The following is an 18446-nucleotide window of genomic DNA, read 5'->3' on the forward strand; positions in this document are numbered from 1 at the left end:
TTTTAAATGGCATACACTAGTGCCTAATTGAAAATGGCATTCACTAGTGCCTAATTGTCAATGGCATATACTAGTGCCTAATTGTCAATGGCATACACTAGTGCCTAATTGTCAATGGCATCCACTTGTACCTAATTGTAAATGGCATACACTTACCCCTAATTTTAAAAGGCATAATCTAATACATAATTGTCAATGACATCCACTAGTGCCTTAATGTCAATGGCATGCACTATTGCCTAACAGTCAATGACATCCACTAGTGCCTTAATGTCAATGGCATGCACTATTGCCTAATAGTCAATGGCATCCACTAGTGCCTATTTGTTAATGGCATCCACTAGTGCCTAATTGCCAATGACATCCACTAGTGCCTTATTGTTAATGGCATACACTAGTGCCTAATTGTCAATGGCATACACTTATCCCTAATTGACAATGGCATACACTTATCCCTAATTGTAAATGGCATACACTTATCCCTAATTGTCTATGGCATACACAAGTGCCTAATTGTCAATGGCATACACTAATACATATTTGCCAATGGCATACTCTCATCCCTAACTGTAAATGGCATACACTTATCCCTAATTGTCAATGGCATACACTAGTGCCTAATTGTCAATGGAATGCACTTATGCCTTATGACAATGGAATGCACTAATGCCTTATGACAATGGCATACACTAATACATAATTGCCAATGGCATACTCTTATCCCTAATTGTAAACGGCATACACTTATCCCTAATTGTCAATGGCATACACTAGTGCCTAATTGTCAATGGAATGCACTTATGCCTTATGACAATGGCATACACTAATGCATAATTGTCAATGGCATACATTAATGCACAATTGTCAATGGCATGCACTAATGCCCAATTGTCAATGGCATACACTAATGTCATAATAACAATGGCATACGCTAATGCCAAATGACAAGACTAACACTCATTTAAGATTGACAATAGCATAAACTTATGCCCTAAAAACAATGACATGCATTAATGCCAACATGACAATGGCATACACCAATGCCATGATGACAATGGCATACAGCAGTGCCAAAATGAGAGCGGCATACAACAGTGCCAAAATGAGAGTGGCATACAATTGTGCGAAAATGAGAGTGGTATACAACAGCGCCAAAATGAGAGTGGTATACAACAGCGCCAAAATGATAGAGGCATTCAATTGTGCCAAAATAACATTGTCATACAATTGTGCGAAAATGAGAATGTCAGATAGGTGTGGTAAATGGAAAGGGCATACAATAATGCCAAATTGACAACTACATAAAAAGCTGTATATAGACAAATGAGGACACAATATCGTTTATAAACAATTTATGGTATAAAGACACAGATTTCAAACATGTTCGACATAGAATCATTATTTTCTCTGTTTTTATTTAAGTACCTTCAGATGTTTTCCTGAGTGAGAAATTGCTTGTTAATCATTAAGGATTTTAGTATTAAAGTGCAAAAAGAGCCCGATGGAGTTTTTTTCACTGTATTAAAATCATTGCTGTTAACTTGTTTTTTTCAAAAATTTATTACAGTCTATTTAATCAGTCAGTAATTTTAAAGTCTAAAATTAACGAAGAAATGTTGACAGAAAGCAGGTGAACAGCAGGATCACGGACACAGCAGGACCGATGGCGTTGTCTGAAACTAAATGGAACATCTTTGAACTTATGCAACTGATTGAGTTTAAAGTTGCAAATATCATAGGAAAAATAACCTTTGCTGGCAACAATCTTCTGTTATATTATCAATATGTACTGATATATAGTTTGACTCAACTGTGACAAATCTGCAAGCCAATGGAACAATACTCTTTTTCAGATAACAATACTTTTACTTGTTACAGTTACTTTTGGTAGTGCATTGACTTCCACCAGCGTTCGCCGTGTGTGTGGCTGGACAGCTACAAATGAAAGAGTCACAGACGGCGCTTGCTATACCCGCACATTCCCCGCCATTTTTACAGCTTGAACCAATGACTAAAAAGAGAAATTGTCGGTAAACTTAAACACTGGTCTCCAACAGCTTTCAACAGAGAAGAGTTCATTTATTTTGACATTCAAATTAATGAATATCGGTTAACCAAACTTTTTATAAATGTATACCGTACGGTAATCTATTAGCATACACACAGGTGTAAACTTTTTGGGTGACATATTCTTTAGGTTTTGACTTTGATATTTAAACAAACTTTTTTAATTTAATATTTTGAAAATAAAGCAGATTTTCACTCTTCGGTCGTAATAAAGAAATACTTACATTGTTCTATGGCGAAGTTTTACAACTGGTTTATAGTTTTGTAATAAATATCGGAATAGCTTTCGAAACTGATAACTCTGCTGCCTTAGTAAATACGAAACACTATACAATTCGTAAGTTTTTGGTACGTATGCATTGCTATTATTCAAAATATATGTTATGCTAGTAGCAACTTGTATTCCAAACCGCGTGTATTTCGTTTCAGTGATCTTTTTCTGAATCAATCACTGACTTCTATTCTGAATGGTAAGTAGACCCCATACTCCATACACAACTCTTAACATATTGTTTGTAGTGTGGGGTAAAAGTAGTTTCCTGTTACACTACTGTCCAATATCGGTAAATGCGGATGTTCGTGGCAAGCTTTGACACTCCAGGACAACACTTGAACTTTCTGCAACGTGGTTACTTTATCTCTTTTAATATTTAAACAAAAATGAGAACGTCTTTCAGAGTAATGAACATCTTATCGAAATATTTATAAACGCTAAGTTGATAACACTGTACAAACTTCTTTTTTCCATCTTAATAGGTAGTTTGTTTTCAAATCGTATTGTGAATCTTTCATCTCGTTTTGTAAAATTTTGATATTAAGCTCGTCTTTATAAGTAAACACATAACATATGAACTCATTTGAATTAATATATTAAAATCCGAGTTACAACTGATAAAACAGTTTGTTTTGTTCATGCCTGACAAATTCGATGGCACCAACTGCAATTCTTATGTATGTCATAATAGAGACATGCAAAGGAAGCTGACTGCTAACTTGTCTAAGGTGGTTAAATTTGAGAGTTATCTTTCCTCTTGGTATGTCTTTTGTGTCAACCATGGTCGTTGATTTCAATTATTTTTTTCATTTGTTTCAATACAAGGAATGCTCTTCCATGTAAACAAGCATAGTCTGCATACAAGATGTCTTCCAAAAAGAAAAAAAAATGGCACCAGGCCAGAACGAAATTGTAATATATTTGGCTTGCCTGGATATTAGAAAGAAGTCAATCTGACTCACTGCTCACTTATGGCAAGCTTTTGTATATGGCATACTAAGATACCACAGACAAAAACCATGAAAAAAAGACAGCACAAACATGTTTAGCACTAATTCATTTTCTGCTTTATGTACGTTTCTTAATTAAATTCTTCTTCTCGCACACAAACAATATTGGAATACAACTTAGAATGATGAATACCTCTTTTCTGACATAATTTTGAGTTGGAAATCTCAAACGTTACATCGCAACCGCATTTTTTGTCTGAACATATGGCATTATCATCGGATGTCGCGCATGTGGTGTCTTCTGTACAGTCTGAATGCATAAACAGTAAATCAACAAATTATTAAGCAAATTATTTACAAAAAAAATAATATTACTGATGACATTCTGACGAAATGTTTTAAAAGCATTTCGGCCATAAATATTACATTTAAGTTGAAGTAAAGTATTAAATACTTTTTTCAATGCAGGTGTTTTGTGCTGTGCCTTCCGTGTGTGTAGCTGGGCATGCGCAGACAGACCTGTCGCCAGAAATGTCGCATACTGAATTAGCTATGTCAGCACATTCACCTCCGTTATTGGTGCAAGTGGATCCAATTTCTGTGAAAATAATTTAAAACACGTGTTAATTAGCCACACCAGACTTTTATTGCATAAATGGGTGTGTACAAGCAGCCAGCAACGCCATTGCAAAAGACAAACATTCCAACTCTGAATAACGCTTGATTGTAAAAATCGCAAACCAGTTAATAATATTCTTAACGGCAATTGTAATTGCTAAGCGGACAATAAAACATTTTCTTAAATAGATATGCTGTTTGGCACACATTCACTTTCATTCGTGTTCGTTGTGTAAGTATTTGGACAGGCACAAACAGAGTTTTTTCCAGACGTGTTGCATAAAGAGTTAGCTATGTCAGCACATTCACCTCCTTCCATGGTGCAGTTCGCTCCAATTTCTGTTAAAATAATTGAACAAAAATGCATGGACTTTCACACGCACGTACACATTAACAAAAACATGTCTATCTTTGTTCAATGAAAAATTTACAACTTTCTGCGCTTATTTCTGCGAAGTTTTATTAATATCTAAAATACATCCTTGTATGTACTGATACAGTTTGAATCCTTAAGTCAAAACATGATTCGTGATATTTGCATATGTAATGCATGTCAAAATTTGTCGAATAGATTAAGTACATTTCCGTCAAATAAACTAATGTACAACGTGCATTTACTGTTTGGTACGCATGTAAGTCTATCCTTGCTGGCTGTGAAAGTGGCAGGACACGCGCAACCCTCCGCTATTGTAGGACACACAGCGTGTTGTATGTGCTCACAGTCAAAATCACCAGCGCAGCTGGATCCAATAACTGTTCAACAGCACAATACGATTTTTAAGTAGAAGGTATGCCTTTTTCATAATATGTAGCCGAGTTTCGATATAATCAAATTGTATATCGATATGAAAAATAACTACACAATGCAACAACAAGTTTAATATAGGTTTTCCTCAAAGTTGCTTTGTAATTAGGTCCAAATCATCTATACGGGGACAAAATGATGAGAAAGTAATGGCGATTCAAGCATTTATATTCAATTAAATAAAATCACAACTTTTAGTTCGCCTAAACGATGTACTTCAAACTATCTTATTGACCTTATGTTACCATGTATGACTACCTTCCAAGCTCCAAACTATACGGTTTGATACCTACACTATCAACCACATGTATTTTGCACATTCCGCACATCGCCGCGATTTTTCCTTACCGCGGACGCTATCTCCGGAATCAAATGTTCACTATACCCCGCGATTTAAGCATAATGCCCACAGCGTTCATTTCTATAATTTTCCCCGCGTTCCACCGCGTCGAGTCAACACGGCGTTGCGAAGTGTAAAATAACGGTAATTACGATAACTGTCAAATTTTGAAGTTGTTTTTTGTTCCCCTCCAATAAATATAATTCTTGTCAGTTTTATCAAACTCACACAAAATCGTCCCGTAATTGACAAATCTTGGTTTGTGCCCCAAGCTTAGTTTGACCCCTGAAAAATATGCTTTTCAACTGTGAAAGTATTCAGACGCTATTGTCACCTTATTCGCAAAAATCTATAGTTGGAACGCCTTCGTTAAACTTGTGATTGTGAATACATAATATGCTGAATAAAACTGCGTTGTGTGTTTAGTATTTTTAAGATCGATGTCTTTACATTGAATTATAATTGATTTAAAAATACAATAACAAACACTCAAAATTCCAGCGACATGATTGTCAAGTTCTGAGTATGAGATTGTTTACTCTTGCAAATTGTGTGAAATCCATTTTGCGATCACAGTACAATTTACATGTACAATCTTCTATTTATACCAACGGTCAGTTAAAATACCTGCCTATCTCGGTAAGCCGCATCGCGGCGATTTGCATGTTTTCGGAAGCCGTACGCGGTAGCAGCAGATGATCGCGGCGTGGACGCACAACACGTTGGTTACCGCGGAATATCTTTCTGCGATTTTCCGCGATGACGCATTCTCGTCCTGCAACGCGTTTTTTTTTTCATTTTTTCACTAAACGTGTGACTGGTAGTGTACCTTTTTATTTTGAGCATGCTTATTTGGTGTTTTCAAATTTTAGGGCAAATGACTTTAGAGGAATCCTCTAATCTTATATGGCTCAATTTCACATATATCTGAGGATGGAGACATCCATTCGGGTTTGAAGAACTAAAACTAAATGAATGTTTTTCATAAATCGCTGTGCTCTCTAAGCGCGCTAGGTATTTTTAATTAATAACCAAGAGTGCGGTCGTCTGAAAGCATTTAAAGCTTACTCAACTAACCCGAACAAAAAATAAATGCGTAAACAAGAAAACCGATCGATTTGTATTGATACGAATAGTGTACGTATATACAAGGTGTAGCGTCCAGGCTCAGGCTCAAATCCAGTAAACAAGTTACCGCCAAACTTTAATTTTGTCATTATTTTGTTGTCTTAACCTGGTTATCTAGAAGCTCTCATATGAGCGCTGGTTAGAATAGAGGCATTTCGTGCTCAACGCTAAGACGGATGGCATTTTAGGTATTTGAGGCCAGCTTTTGTTTATTTGTTTATTTGTTGCAACACTGTACACGCAATGGAACAATATTCAGTTCTGAAATATGCGCTTTGTATTGATTTAGAGATATACGCATTGTCACGGTAAATATATATAATATAATTATTATTATGCTAGCATACATCGGTAATTTGATAATCCAAACGTTTACAATTTGTTGTATATATCATTCAAAATTATCTTAACCGGTATTTATATACGTGCTCTCCCTTTTTATTTATATATTAAATAATTACAGCAATAACAAATCACTTTTACACAATTCCGAGACAATCTGCCATACGGCAAATTAAGCAAAAAAAGTTTTGTTCCGGTGATCAGACTGTCCATACAAAGTCGAAGCCGGCTTTAATTTTCGTCAAAGTAGTACTAAATCCCTGGTTAAATAAAGACAACGGGGTACGAAGTGTGTAAGTTAAAAGAAGAATGCATACATGTGAATTTAACATGCATACATAAATGAACTCTTCAAAACAAAGAAAACAAAACACATTTGACCAACCCTTCGTCTTTTTGCAGACATGTGACAGAAATCAGACTTATATTTGTTGGCCTTACCATGAGTGCATTAAAGAAAAGAGCGGCTTTTCGACTCAAATGAGCGCCAAATGTCTTTTTATTCGTTTTATATAAATATTTATATGAAAAAATAAGAAACAACAAGTCCAGAAGTCGAAAGTGTAAACATAAACCCTATTTAATATCAAGGTTCAGCTCCAATGACATATAACACAAAAACAAACACTCATAAAACTGAAACATACTTGATACATGTATATAATATATATAATCTATAATAAATGAGAGAAAATTGAGAGAAAGTTTCGACGATTTTGCAGTATAACGTTCATATTAGGTTTGGTGTTGCACCATGGTGTTATAAAAATGTAAGTAATACAATTACAACGCTGACTCCAATTTATAACATATAAAAAATATATTTTGTTGGATTTACCAAGTGCACAGCCATCCGAGTCATCTGCCCCCGTGAGTACAAACGTTGGTTTACATATGCACACGTCACCGTCACATTTTGACTTACTATCTCTAGCTCTACACACAGAATTGCTGGCCACAGCATTACCAACAGCACAGTCTTAAACGGAAAATACAAATACATATTAGTCAAGTATTGTCTTTTTCGTATACATAATTTACTCAGAGCGAGGAATCACGTGAGTTCAACGGGGTTCTCACATGTGTCAGCACGGTTCAAAACCGATGTAAACAAAAGCATGAAAGTGACAGTAATACCTTAATAACTTTTAATAAGAAAAATATAGGAAATTCTTAGCCTATATAAGACTATGATATTTTCTGCTTCTGCACGTGAAAAATATTTTAGATTTGCTTGTATTTTAACGATGCAATCCTTGGCCAAAATTTCAACTCGACTGAACGATGCAACGCTGTGTGCGCCGTGATTCTTTGTTTTGTACATATTTCTTAGTCATTAGTGATAGTTAAAAAATCAGACATGCGTTAAAAAGTTAGTTTTGCTCATTACTTTCATAAAACGAATTGTTCGTTAAATGTTATTATAGTTTTTTCAATATATATCGAATTTTCAAGAAATGTTGAAACGTGAATGTTATTTGTGCTGCCGTTTACTTGAACTTCTTTCCATATAGATAAAGCTGACTATGTTTAATCTGTATGCATAACAAACTTATCATAAAATGCTTATTTTATTCTGTTTGTATAGTTTGTATTGCTATCTAAAAAGTGACGAGAATGTAGATAACCCAAAACTCTTATTCATGGTATGAATTTACATCGATTTGATCGATTTTTAAAAGGTTCATGAAGGCCATCAAAGAGAGACTTCCAAATACTCATTGTCCCTCTGTAGTTTCACCAAATGTGTACAAAGATAAATTAAATGGATGAAGTAATAGTAATAGATAAAATAAAATGGAAGGCAAAATACACTTCAGCCAAACCAGTCCCATGTACGTTCCAACGTGAAAGAAATTCAACAGCCAAGCAACGATTATTTTCAATAACAAATTCTTTATTCCTAAGGCTAATAAAAAAAAATCTAACACTCCAAGTAAATCCACTGCTTCGATAATGATCAAAATATCTTTATCCAGAATAATAAAAAGCACTGACAACAAATGACTTCAATGAAAATGACCTTCGCTTGTAAGATGATAATTTGTATCTTGCATGGCCTTTCGTGTAAGAAAGGTTCATCCCAACCCGAGCCTCACGTGTTATGCCGAAACAAGGTTTACAATGTTTTCACATTTCAAATAATACCATATGACAATGTTTCTATTGTGCTACAGACCACGGTCTTCAGCAAGGGATGCAATTATGTGATGACTATAGAAAAATAGTTCATTACGAGTATTTTTCATCTTTAGCTATGAGCACGATAAGGATTTCCAGCATGGCCAAATATTTTATCTCCTTATGGGGGTGGGGGAGATTAGTATTTAACATCATTATCAATATAACAGGGCAATTCCTTGATTGACGTTTGTTTTTACCTTTTTTTTATTAATTAATTTTGCTTTTGAAAGACACGTTTTTATATTTTCAAGTTCTTCACAAAGTGAAACCGGTTTATTGGAATAACATGCGTCGTTGTTCGGGCAATTCAGTGTGAGGGCGGCGTGAAACTCACCAATGGTATCGAATAATTTTAATTCGGTTTGACGCATAGTGATCAAACTTATATAGGAGGGGTTTAAATGGACCTTTTCATTTGATTGCGTTCGGGAACCCTAGAATCAAGTTCAGGGTCAATGGTACTACAAAACATGGTTGGTATTGAATAACTTAAGTAAGAAGAGACAGATTGCGACACAATTTGGTAATAAGGAAGAGTTTATAGAGAAGTTCCTTAGTGTTTTAGGCTAGAGAGTCATGGTTAAGGTCTAGGACTACCATGGGACTGCGTTTGAGGACCCTAGAGTCTAGGTCAAGGTCACTGTGACTACAAAATGAATAAACTGAATCCCACAACAAAGTTCTCAATATCTAAAGATTGTCAATCATTGAAAACATGGTTTTGTTGCATTGCGGCCTTATATTTCTATGACAAAGTAGTGTATAGTCGAGCGGCTGTCTTACGACAGCTTTTTTGTTGTTTTTTCATTTATTTTGTAACTTCTATAGTGCAAGAGTAGATACATATATCATATACAAGTCTTTTATAATTGTACAATTAAAACTCAACCCTTTTCTCACGTTTTATAAAATGTTGTAAAACGCATTTTTACGAAAAAAAACTAACATACTTTTCGGTATACAGGTTGTGTTACCATCGTCGCTCGCTTTGTAAATAGCAGCACATGCACATTTTGCACCTCCATCGGCATCTAAATCACAGTATGCGCCCGTAAGTGAAACACACTCATTTCCATTCGCCGTGCAAGTAGTTCCCACGTCTGCGTTGCATAAAAACGACATATATTTCACATTCTTTATATTCAGTAGGTTCGTCTTATTTGTCCATTTATTTTCAGTGCGGATGATATTTAGTTGAACACTATGTATTAAAATTACTTGTACTTGTTACAAGCATTAAGGATGAACATAGAAATTCAATGAAGAATTACATAAAAAACAATACGTAGAACAGAGCTAAGAAGAAAGCTTTCAGCTTATACCAGATAATTTCAAACTGCTTTTGATATATTGGGGCCTTTTAAACAATAATAATAATGCAATATCCAGTGGTTTATTTATTGTATAATTACAAAAAAATATATATAAGCGGACGACAGAAAAGTTAAGTGAAAAGAAACGAAAGGCGAAAAGTGTGACAAGTCAATGCAAATAAGAAGAAACAGGTGGTTAATAAGTTGGACAAGCTGGCGAAGGTATGTAAAGATGATAGGGTTCGTCTGCTCCGTGGCGTCTTTCGAACCAATCAGTAGTTGAAGAGACATGGGTCTAAACAAAAATAACAGTTTATGTAGGATATATAATATTGTTATGTCGACATCGGAAGAAGTAGTGCAATAAGTTTTCAGTTTCCCCGCAGAAGCAAAAATACAATATAGTACGATGGATATTTATTTAAACAATGCTTGTTTAGGGTACTGCAGTTCGTCCTTAGGCTGGCATGATATATATACTCAATTTCCGATCGCCTTCACAGAAAAACTGTGGGACCGCATTGCTTGTATTGGTTAGGCTGTGATTAAAAGCTTGCAGAGAAGGAGCAGACGGAACGTTTACTGGAAAGGCATTCCATGGTAATGGAACCTAAGGTGGAGTAAGTAATTGTCAATGTGTTACAAGACGTTATACACCATGAATAATTATGGCAGCTTCACGTTAAATGTTTTCAAGGACTTCTTCATCTGCTTGCAACTGATTGTCCCAGATAACGTCTGCGAGCATGTTAACCGGAAGGGCACTGGTTTGCTTGTCTATCTAGAGAAAAGGATCACCGTCATGTTTGTTGGATTGAAGACCTGCTGTCAGGGTATCTTACTTATGTCTTCGTTAAATTTAACTGCTACATCAATATAGAGAATACTAGGTTAGTGCCGTGGATGAAGGAAATTTATCTGGCAAGGCGGGGGAATTGAACGGGTGAGCCGAAAACTGTTCTCCCTGTTTATATCGGCACACTATATTTTTACAATTATTCGCAAACTGCAGAATACACAGTGCTAATGCTAGGTTTAAGTACCTATGTCTATAACATGTACCAAGAGACGTCTGCTCTTATTACGTACTTTAACCAAAGTCATTTCCAAAACAAACATGTCTGATTTCACATAAAATACAATGCCGCGATGTGGGTCAATAGGTATGTCTATTCTTTTTTGGAGAGTTAAAGGATGCGATAATCAAACTCTTGCGATATATTGTGTGTGCTATTTTTTAAGGAAGAGTATTGTTCTTATAAAGATCTGCATACTAGAAGATTCCGCCCGAAGAAAACTGAACGATTTTCAAGCTAGGATCGAGCATCGGACGCTTCGGAAGAGAGGAGGATGATGAGAAGAAAGATGATGGACAAGAGCCTGGTGAATATCGCCTGACGATATTAAACGCATAGATAACCAACATATTTTATTATTTACCTGAAAGAGAAAAAGGTTTTGTTTCCTTTAATACTGTCTGGATAAATTATAATGAAAAGGTGAGTTTATAAAGAGAAATATCTGACCTTTGGTTATTACCAGTGCATTTGTCATAAATCATGAGCTTTTGGTCAAAGTTCTCAACGGAGGTAATGTAGATTGTTAAGCAGAGTAAAAAAAACTTTCTACAACTCAGGTCATTCAATGACGCTTTTGTATTATTAGAGATGGACCATTAAACGTTCATGAATAAGTTGCTCTTTCACATTTAATCAAATTCTAAAAACTATATCAAATCGAAAATGACACTAAAGTCCTGATATGCAAAATAATGTTGCATTTTATCTTCCTTTACTCAAAGAAATTAATTTTCCTTATCTCCTTCATAAAAATCAGAATTTAAAAACTACATAAAAATGCCCGCAGTGACAGTTAGTAGAGTAAAAGGAGGAATTTCGGGGTCATTTTGTGTATTATTGGTAGTTTTGGGTTTTCACTGTTTGATTGCATGAATTCCACGTCCATTTTGTTTTACTGGTGGTTTAACGGCCATTTTTAACGGGTTTCCATTGTTTGATTGACAGTATTCATTTCAATTGAAAGGATATGAATAATAGCACTGGCATTCTTGACATACAATACCTTGATCTGATTAAGATGACATTAGGCGTTTCTTTTGATAACCACTCATTCGTATAAGTTGTTGATAGTGAAATAATGTAAACCATTGTTTGAAACTCAGTACAAAGGATAATTGTTAATTAGTGAATCATAAGTAGCATAAAAACCAACTTTAGATTATCACTATGTAATTATCCCCTTGATTAAAGTTGACGGTCATTATTTTTCTTTAATATGAGTTATAATTTGGCTCCATATGACTCTAGCGGGAGACTGTTTAATTCCTTTTGGGATGAGAATGGAGCTATGTTACCTTGGGTAACTTATTTTGAAGCAATTTCGATATACAGTTGGCTGCGAGACACCATACCCACATGATAGATTTATTAAAAAGTACCGATTTTCGAACCATAGTTGATGAGTACAATAGTCGTAGTGAATTGCAAGACCAGTGTGAATTTATACCGCATTTAACAACATTTTCTCCAACTAAAGGCATCGAAGACTATATTCCTAGACAATAATACAGATATCTGTACTCGTACCAATCGTTGCATGTGCAGCTGGTAGTCAAAACATACTATAAATGATGAACGCAGTGAATGTAAAGTGCAGTTGCGATCTGTCTGTGCTCAAATTGACTAAGGTTTTTTAAAAATACAAAGTTATTCAAGCCCAGAACTTTCTAACGAGTTGCAGACATGTTTGAGAGCTTTTGGTTTCGAAAATGTCTCTTGGTCACCAAAAAGAAGAGAAATTGATTGCAAACTTTGTAATAGATTTGCCATAGTTGGGAAAAAAAGACAGCGACGCATTAAAATAATATTTAAAAAGGGTCACCAAAACCTTCAATTACCATTTGGTAAACTCTCTGTGAAGGAAAGTGTTAAATTGTTGGCTTCATTCTTAAAAGGACGGTCAAATTACAACTTCCAAACTATTTCAGTTTTATTATTGCTCTTCCATCATGATTTAGCTTCATATGTCTCGAACGGGAGAGTGTTGATTCATGTTGTACGATTGTTTTATCAATAAATCATACAAAATGAATGTGTGTTTTCTTAGAGAGCATTAGTCTTGAAACAACTGATTTAAGAATTTCTTGTTAATTCTCTCAACTATTTAAAACATTAACAAACACACTGTTTGCTCAGAACTCAGCCTAATTTAAAGATGACGACTTTGTCATAAAATTACTCAAATAGGACATTGCTTACGATCAAATGTTAACTAATCATTGTCGAAACTATCACAATAAAAACGCACTCTCAATAAACAACAAAAACATTTCCATGGTTTAGACGTAAAAAGGGTTTAATCTGTTAAGCATTGAGAGCAAACAAAACTTTTTTGTACCCTATGAAAACAGTCAATGACATATTAAAGGCACAAGTGACACCAATACCATAAGAAAGCAAAGCATTTCGTGTCATAACCGTTTTATTTAATCCTTCTTATTCTTTCTTAACTATGTAAAATTAAACTTCTGTAATCAATATCATATCGGAGGTGATAATCTGTTTTATAACAAATAAATTTGTTTCAATGCGACAGACCTGTCAAATAAATAAGCGGGTTTGATACAGTTTTCAAAAGCGCAGTCATTTTGTAAATCGATCATTCGTTATTGCGTGTGGAATATTTTTAAAACATTTAAGGGTATTGCCTTTAGGTATAGAATGTATTTAATGAGAGAGGAAATACTCTATCCAATTAAATCTTTTGAATTTGGTTTAAATCAATAACCTTACACAAATGCATTACCTCAGTGGACTTTAAAACAATTATCATGGTTTTGAATTGTTCGGTTAAAATCGATTCGTTTATCCGTTTGATGGCGTTGTTCCTGCAAACTACCTTTTTTACTCTTTCTATATATAAAAAAGAAAACACCACTTTAATTTCAATATTAATCATTTTAATTTAAAACATTTACACCAAATGCAATAGTATATAAACATAAGTTGTGTTAGCATGAAAATAACTCCGTAAAAGAGAAATTAAGAAAATATAGCTTAATTATCAATTTTAGAAGTCAAATTATACCTTACAAGTATAAATAATATAACAATAGCTATTGTTATATACTTTGTAGAAAGATATACATGTTAGTCTGTATGTAATTGTTATTATGAAATTAATACAGCATGTACAAAATACATTTAACATGAACACTGTTTTTATGTGGCATCAATATTTTGTGATAGAATCGACTCGTCTCAAAGTTCAGCTACTCTTTTATTTAGATATACATGTGTAATTATAGTCCTCTTGGTGCTTTCTTTGCGAAAGCGAAAGTCCTTGCAAATTTTCGAATAGCTCACAACGGGTGTGTCTTATCAAAGTCACTCTTAATAATCATCTTGTTCCATCTTATTCGCGGAATATTTCGCAGCTTTATAAACCGGATCTTTTTTTATACGACAAACAAACCTAGTTTGCTTCCAAGAACGTTCATCATTTCTTTTCGAAAAGTGTGTTTTATCTCTTTAAATACATTTTCTTTAGCTTTACGCTCACTCATCTGTTAATCTTACTTCATACATCCATTAACACCAGCCTCGTACTGTGACTGTCACTTATCAAACGCTTCCTCAACAATGTCTTGCCAGGGATCAATATCCAGAGTCCTCAGAGGTTTCAGATTCGTCATCGCCATCGTCGTCGCTGCTATCGGAAACGAGTTTGGGGACAGGTTAAAAACTATCCTCTTGAACGCTGGTATCGGTCATCGCGTCTTCCTAAAACTGCGGTCTACGTCGAAATGAGCAGATTTTTTGTGTTGTAACTTGCCTTCCAAAATACTGATAACAAATATTGCACTGGTGCATTGACCTCAACGTCTCGAACGATGTCTTAATAGTTCTTGTTGTCGTGATTGAGTCGATTTGGTTGGAGATCTGCCTGGGCTTTCCTTCTTTAGAGGATGCCTTTTTTCTAGATCGCCTATTGTTCTTCTTCCGAAGGCTTTTCGAGTTTTGCTTTTGTCTTTTACTTGCTGCCGCCATTATAACACTAACACATTACTCGTACCTCCTCATTGCCTCGTCAATGCCCCTAAATACCTCATCATACCTTCTCCTTGCCTCCACATACCTATTCATTTCCTCCTCATACCTACTTTTTCCCTCCTCATACCTCCTCAATGCCACTCATTACCTCCTCATACCTACTCATTGCATCCTTATGCCTCCAGGCAATGAGGAGGTATTATTGAGGAGGCAATAAGTATGTATTGGGGGCATTGAGGAGGTATGAGGAGGCAGAGAGGAGGTACGAGGAGGTATGAGGAGGTAAGGAATAGGTACGAGAATGCAATGAATATGTATGTTGGGGCAAGGTGTAGGTATGAGGAGGCAATGAGGAGGTATTGAGGAGTATTGAGAAGGTATGAGGAGGTATGGCTCACAGCGTCACATGGCTTTCTCGCAGCCAACTGTATATGGAAATTGCTTCAAAATCAATTACCCATGATAACATAGCTCCATTCTCATCCAAAAAGGAATTAAACATTCTCCCGTTCGCGTTATATGAAGCTAAATTATAACTCATATTAACGTTAAAAAATGACCGCCAACTTTAATCACAATGGGATTATTAAATAGTGATAATCTAAGGCTGTTTTTTATGCTACTAACGATTAACAAATAAACAATTACCGTTTGTCTTGGATTTTAAACGCCTATTGCTATCTTAATCAGATCAAGTTAATGTATGCCTATGCCTTATTGAATGCCAGTGCTATTGTTCATATCCATCCAATTGAAATGAATACTGTCAATCAAACAATGGAAACCCGTCAAAAATTGCCGCTTAACCACCAGTAAAAAACAAAATGGCCGCGGATTTCCTCCAATCAAACAAAGAAAACCCGTCAAAAATGGCCAAAACCACCAGTAAAAAACAAAATGGCCGCGGAATTTCTCCTTTTACCCTACTTCAGTTGCAGGAACAAAAAACTATATTCTTCTACCGAATGTCGTTGAAAGTATTATTATTATTATTATTATTATTATTATTATTATTATTATTATTATTATTATTATTATTATTGTTATTATTATTATTATTATTATTCATTCTGCACTTACTTGCGAATGCCTGTTGGATTGTAGCAACAATTCCAATTGCGGTTGTCAATAAACAAGCCGACAACTAGAAGCAACGAAAACGTGTTAACACCGTTTGAGAATCATGAATTGATAAATTTAAACTTTAATAGTAAATATGATCTAGTTTTTTTTTTAAATCCTTGAGTAAGAAACTAATCGCATATTTCTAGACATCCGACTTCACCAGAAAGGTAAATCTAAAACATATAGTGATACAGTCAGTATTTTATGATGTTAAGAAAATATCAAAGTTTTGTAATGGTGGTTGTAACAGAAAAAAACTTACCATTTTTTATGCGCCGTTGCGTCAGTCCTGTCTAATCAAGATATTTGCGCTCTGTCTTATATATATAAGCGGCGCTATTGCACCATCCAATATATTGATTCAAAATTGAATAGCAATTCATTTCAACCGATCGGATATGTATTGTAAAATGGCTATACACTTAAACCAGAAGTATAATTAAAAAGGATAAACCGCATAGCGGGTTCGAAGTTTAGAAATAATTAAATAACACAGCAACACTGTCATATTAAACGTATTATTGAGAGGAAATATTAATCACACATTTTGCTTTCTGTGTGTGGTATAATTAAAAGACACCCAATTTATTCTTAATTGAAAAATAACAAATTGTGTCTAACAATTGTATCTCGCAAGCATTAGATGACTAGCCTGGTTGTCAAATTAACTAAACTATATTTAAAACATATTAATTCTTACTTTCTGTTAAAAATGATATTGAAGGAACTCATTTTGTTTTTAGAACACAAACTTACATATATAATTTACTTTGTCCGTTTATTCTTTATTTAAAGAATACAAACAAAGAATAAAAAAGATAAACTTATGAATCATCCATGACACATAAATGGAATATGAACACACATTAGCAATAATATTCCCTACGTAACTGAAATTCAATTGTTAAGCTGCTCTTGGACGAACATTTTTTATGATTTTTTTTTTTTTAAAATTGGGATTTAATCTGCAGACTCCTTTCAAGTTATTTTATGACTGTCAATCATATTGTTCTGTAAACGCGTTTGTCGGTGCAACTGGCTCGTGGAATGTAATTGATTCAAACTCAATATAAAGCTGGAAAGGACACTCTCTCTAAACGGTAAATTGTTGAAAACATAAATGTTGAAAGTTGAATTTAAAAAAAAAAAATATCGCGTGTATAAATTGCTGGTTTGTTTTTACGTCTTCTTGTATTGGATATAAGATTAAAACCAAATAGTCATTCTCCTAGAAGCAATGTGGTCACTTTTTATTTAATATGTTCTATAAAGCGCGTTCTTGGAAAAAGTGGGAAGCTCCGAAGTAATACTTCTATGATTAGGGTACAAACATCGAAAGTAGTTGTTAGTTCAAAATGCAATTCAGCAAGCTAAAAAAAGAACTGAACTAAATGTCTTCAAAAACGTTCTTGCCATTAATACTTCTCAACATGGTTAATTTCACTGAATATAAATAACGCATTTTATGGGAGAAAGAAAAAGAACAAACCCAAAAATACCGTACAAAACAAAACAATTATTAACTAAGCAGATCGAAGATTTTGTTTCTTTAAAAAGATAACTATGTGCAATAATTTATTTCCAGTATTTCTCGTATAATCGAAAGAACAATTAAACGAAAAATAACATATATTTAAACATTGAACAGAACAATATCAAATTATGTTATTAAATGCAAACTTACCATTGAACAGTCAGACGTATGGGTTTTTAAGTGCGCCCAATTTTTTTATCAAACTCAAAAGCACTTTTTTCATGTACAAACACCATGTAAAAACTATAACGGAACACAGTAACAAGCTGACAAGTCAGAAATAAATTATCCAAGACGATGAACTTACGTTATTTCACAAATGACAGCAATCTAAAGTATGTTATCTGGCCATTTCGACACTTGATCCCAAATGATTATTATCAATGTTATTTTAACATTTTGTTTGTACAATGTATTTTCATGAGGCCTTCTTAGTCTCATTTTGTGTGCTTTTGGCTTTGATATGTGTACCTCTGAACCGGACTACAGCTAACTTTTGTATTGTGGGTTGATTTAAATTGTACTGTACAGAAAAGAGATTTAAAGGGTTCGTGTGCTGGATCAATGACTACAATAACTTCTTATCCGCCTGTACCCTGTCGGAATCGACAAATGTGGGTTAGGGAGCAAAAAGGTATATTAATGGTATCTGATACTCTAATCCAAATATAATATTGATCCCATCAATGTACAG

General features: G+C 34.4%; 1 protein-coding gene across 5 annotated transcripts; it reads right to left on the bottom strand.

The window, feature by feature from the left end:
- Nucleotides 1-1230: 1230 nt before the first annotated feature.
- Nucleotides 1231-16554, bottom strand: LOC128232866 (neurogenic locus notch homolog protein 1-like). 5 transcript variants are annotated; one of them, XM_052946645.1, is made up of 10 exons: nucleotides 16481-16554; nucleotides 16174-16237; nucleotides 9659-9808; nucleotides 7363-7503; nucleotides 4528-4662; nucleotides 4219-4248; nucleotides 3746-3889; nucleotides 3485-3601; nucleotides 1883-2011; nucleotides 1231-1679 (listed from the first exon to the last, which is right to left on the bottom strand). In XM_052946645.1, the coding sequence occupies exons 1-10, from the start codon at nucleotides 16481-16483 to the stop codon at nucleotides 1603-1605; spliced, it is 990 nt and encodes a 329-aa protein (XP_052802605.1). In that variant the 5' UTR covers nucleotides 16484-16554; the 3' UTR covers nucleotides 1231-1602. The 5 variants fall into 5 exon arrangements, with proteins under 5 accessions (XP_052802605.1, XP_052802604.1, XP_052802606.1 ...); XM_052946644.1 differs by having other exon boundaries at nucleotides 4105-4248; XM_052946646.1 differs by lacking the exon at nucleotides 4219-4248.
- Between the last annotated feature and the right edge of the window lie 1892 nt (nucleotides 16555-18446).

Source organism: Mya arenaria, chromosome 4 (genome assembly GCF_026914265.1).
Source record: "Mya arenaria isolate MELC-2E11 chromosome 4, ASM2691426v1".
In the NCBI taxonomy this organism is placed as follows: Eukaryota; Metazoa; Mollusca; class Bivalvia; order Myida; family Myidae; genus Mya; species Mya arenaria.

Coding starts and splice junctions, on each gene's coding strand:
- LOC128232866 (XM_052946644.1), bottom strand. Junction 4,663..7,362: donor CTCGGATGGCTGTGCACTTG/GTAAATCCAACA, acceptor GCTGTTGAACAG/TTATTGGATCCAGCTGCGCT. Junction 3,602..3,745: donor AAACACCTGCATTGAAAAAA/GTATTTAATACT, acceptor TTATGCATTCAG/ACTGTACAGAAGACACCACA.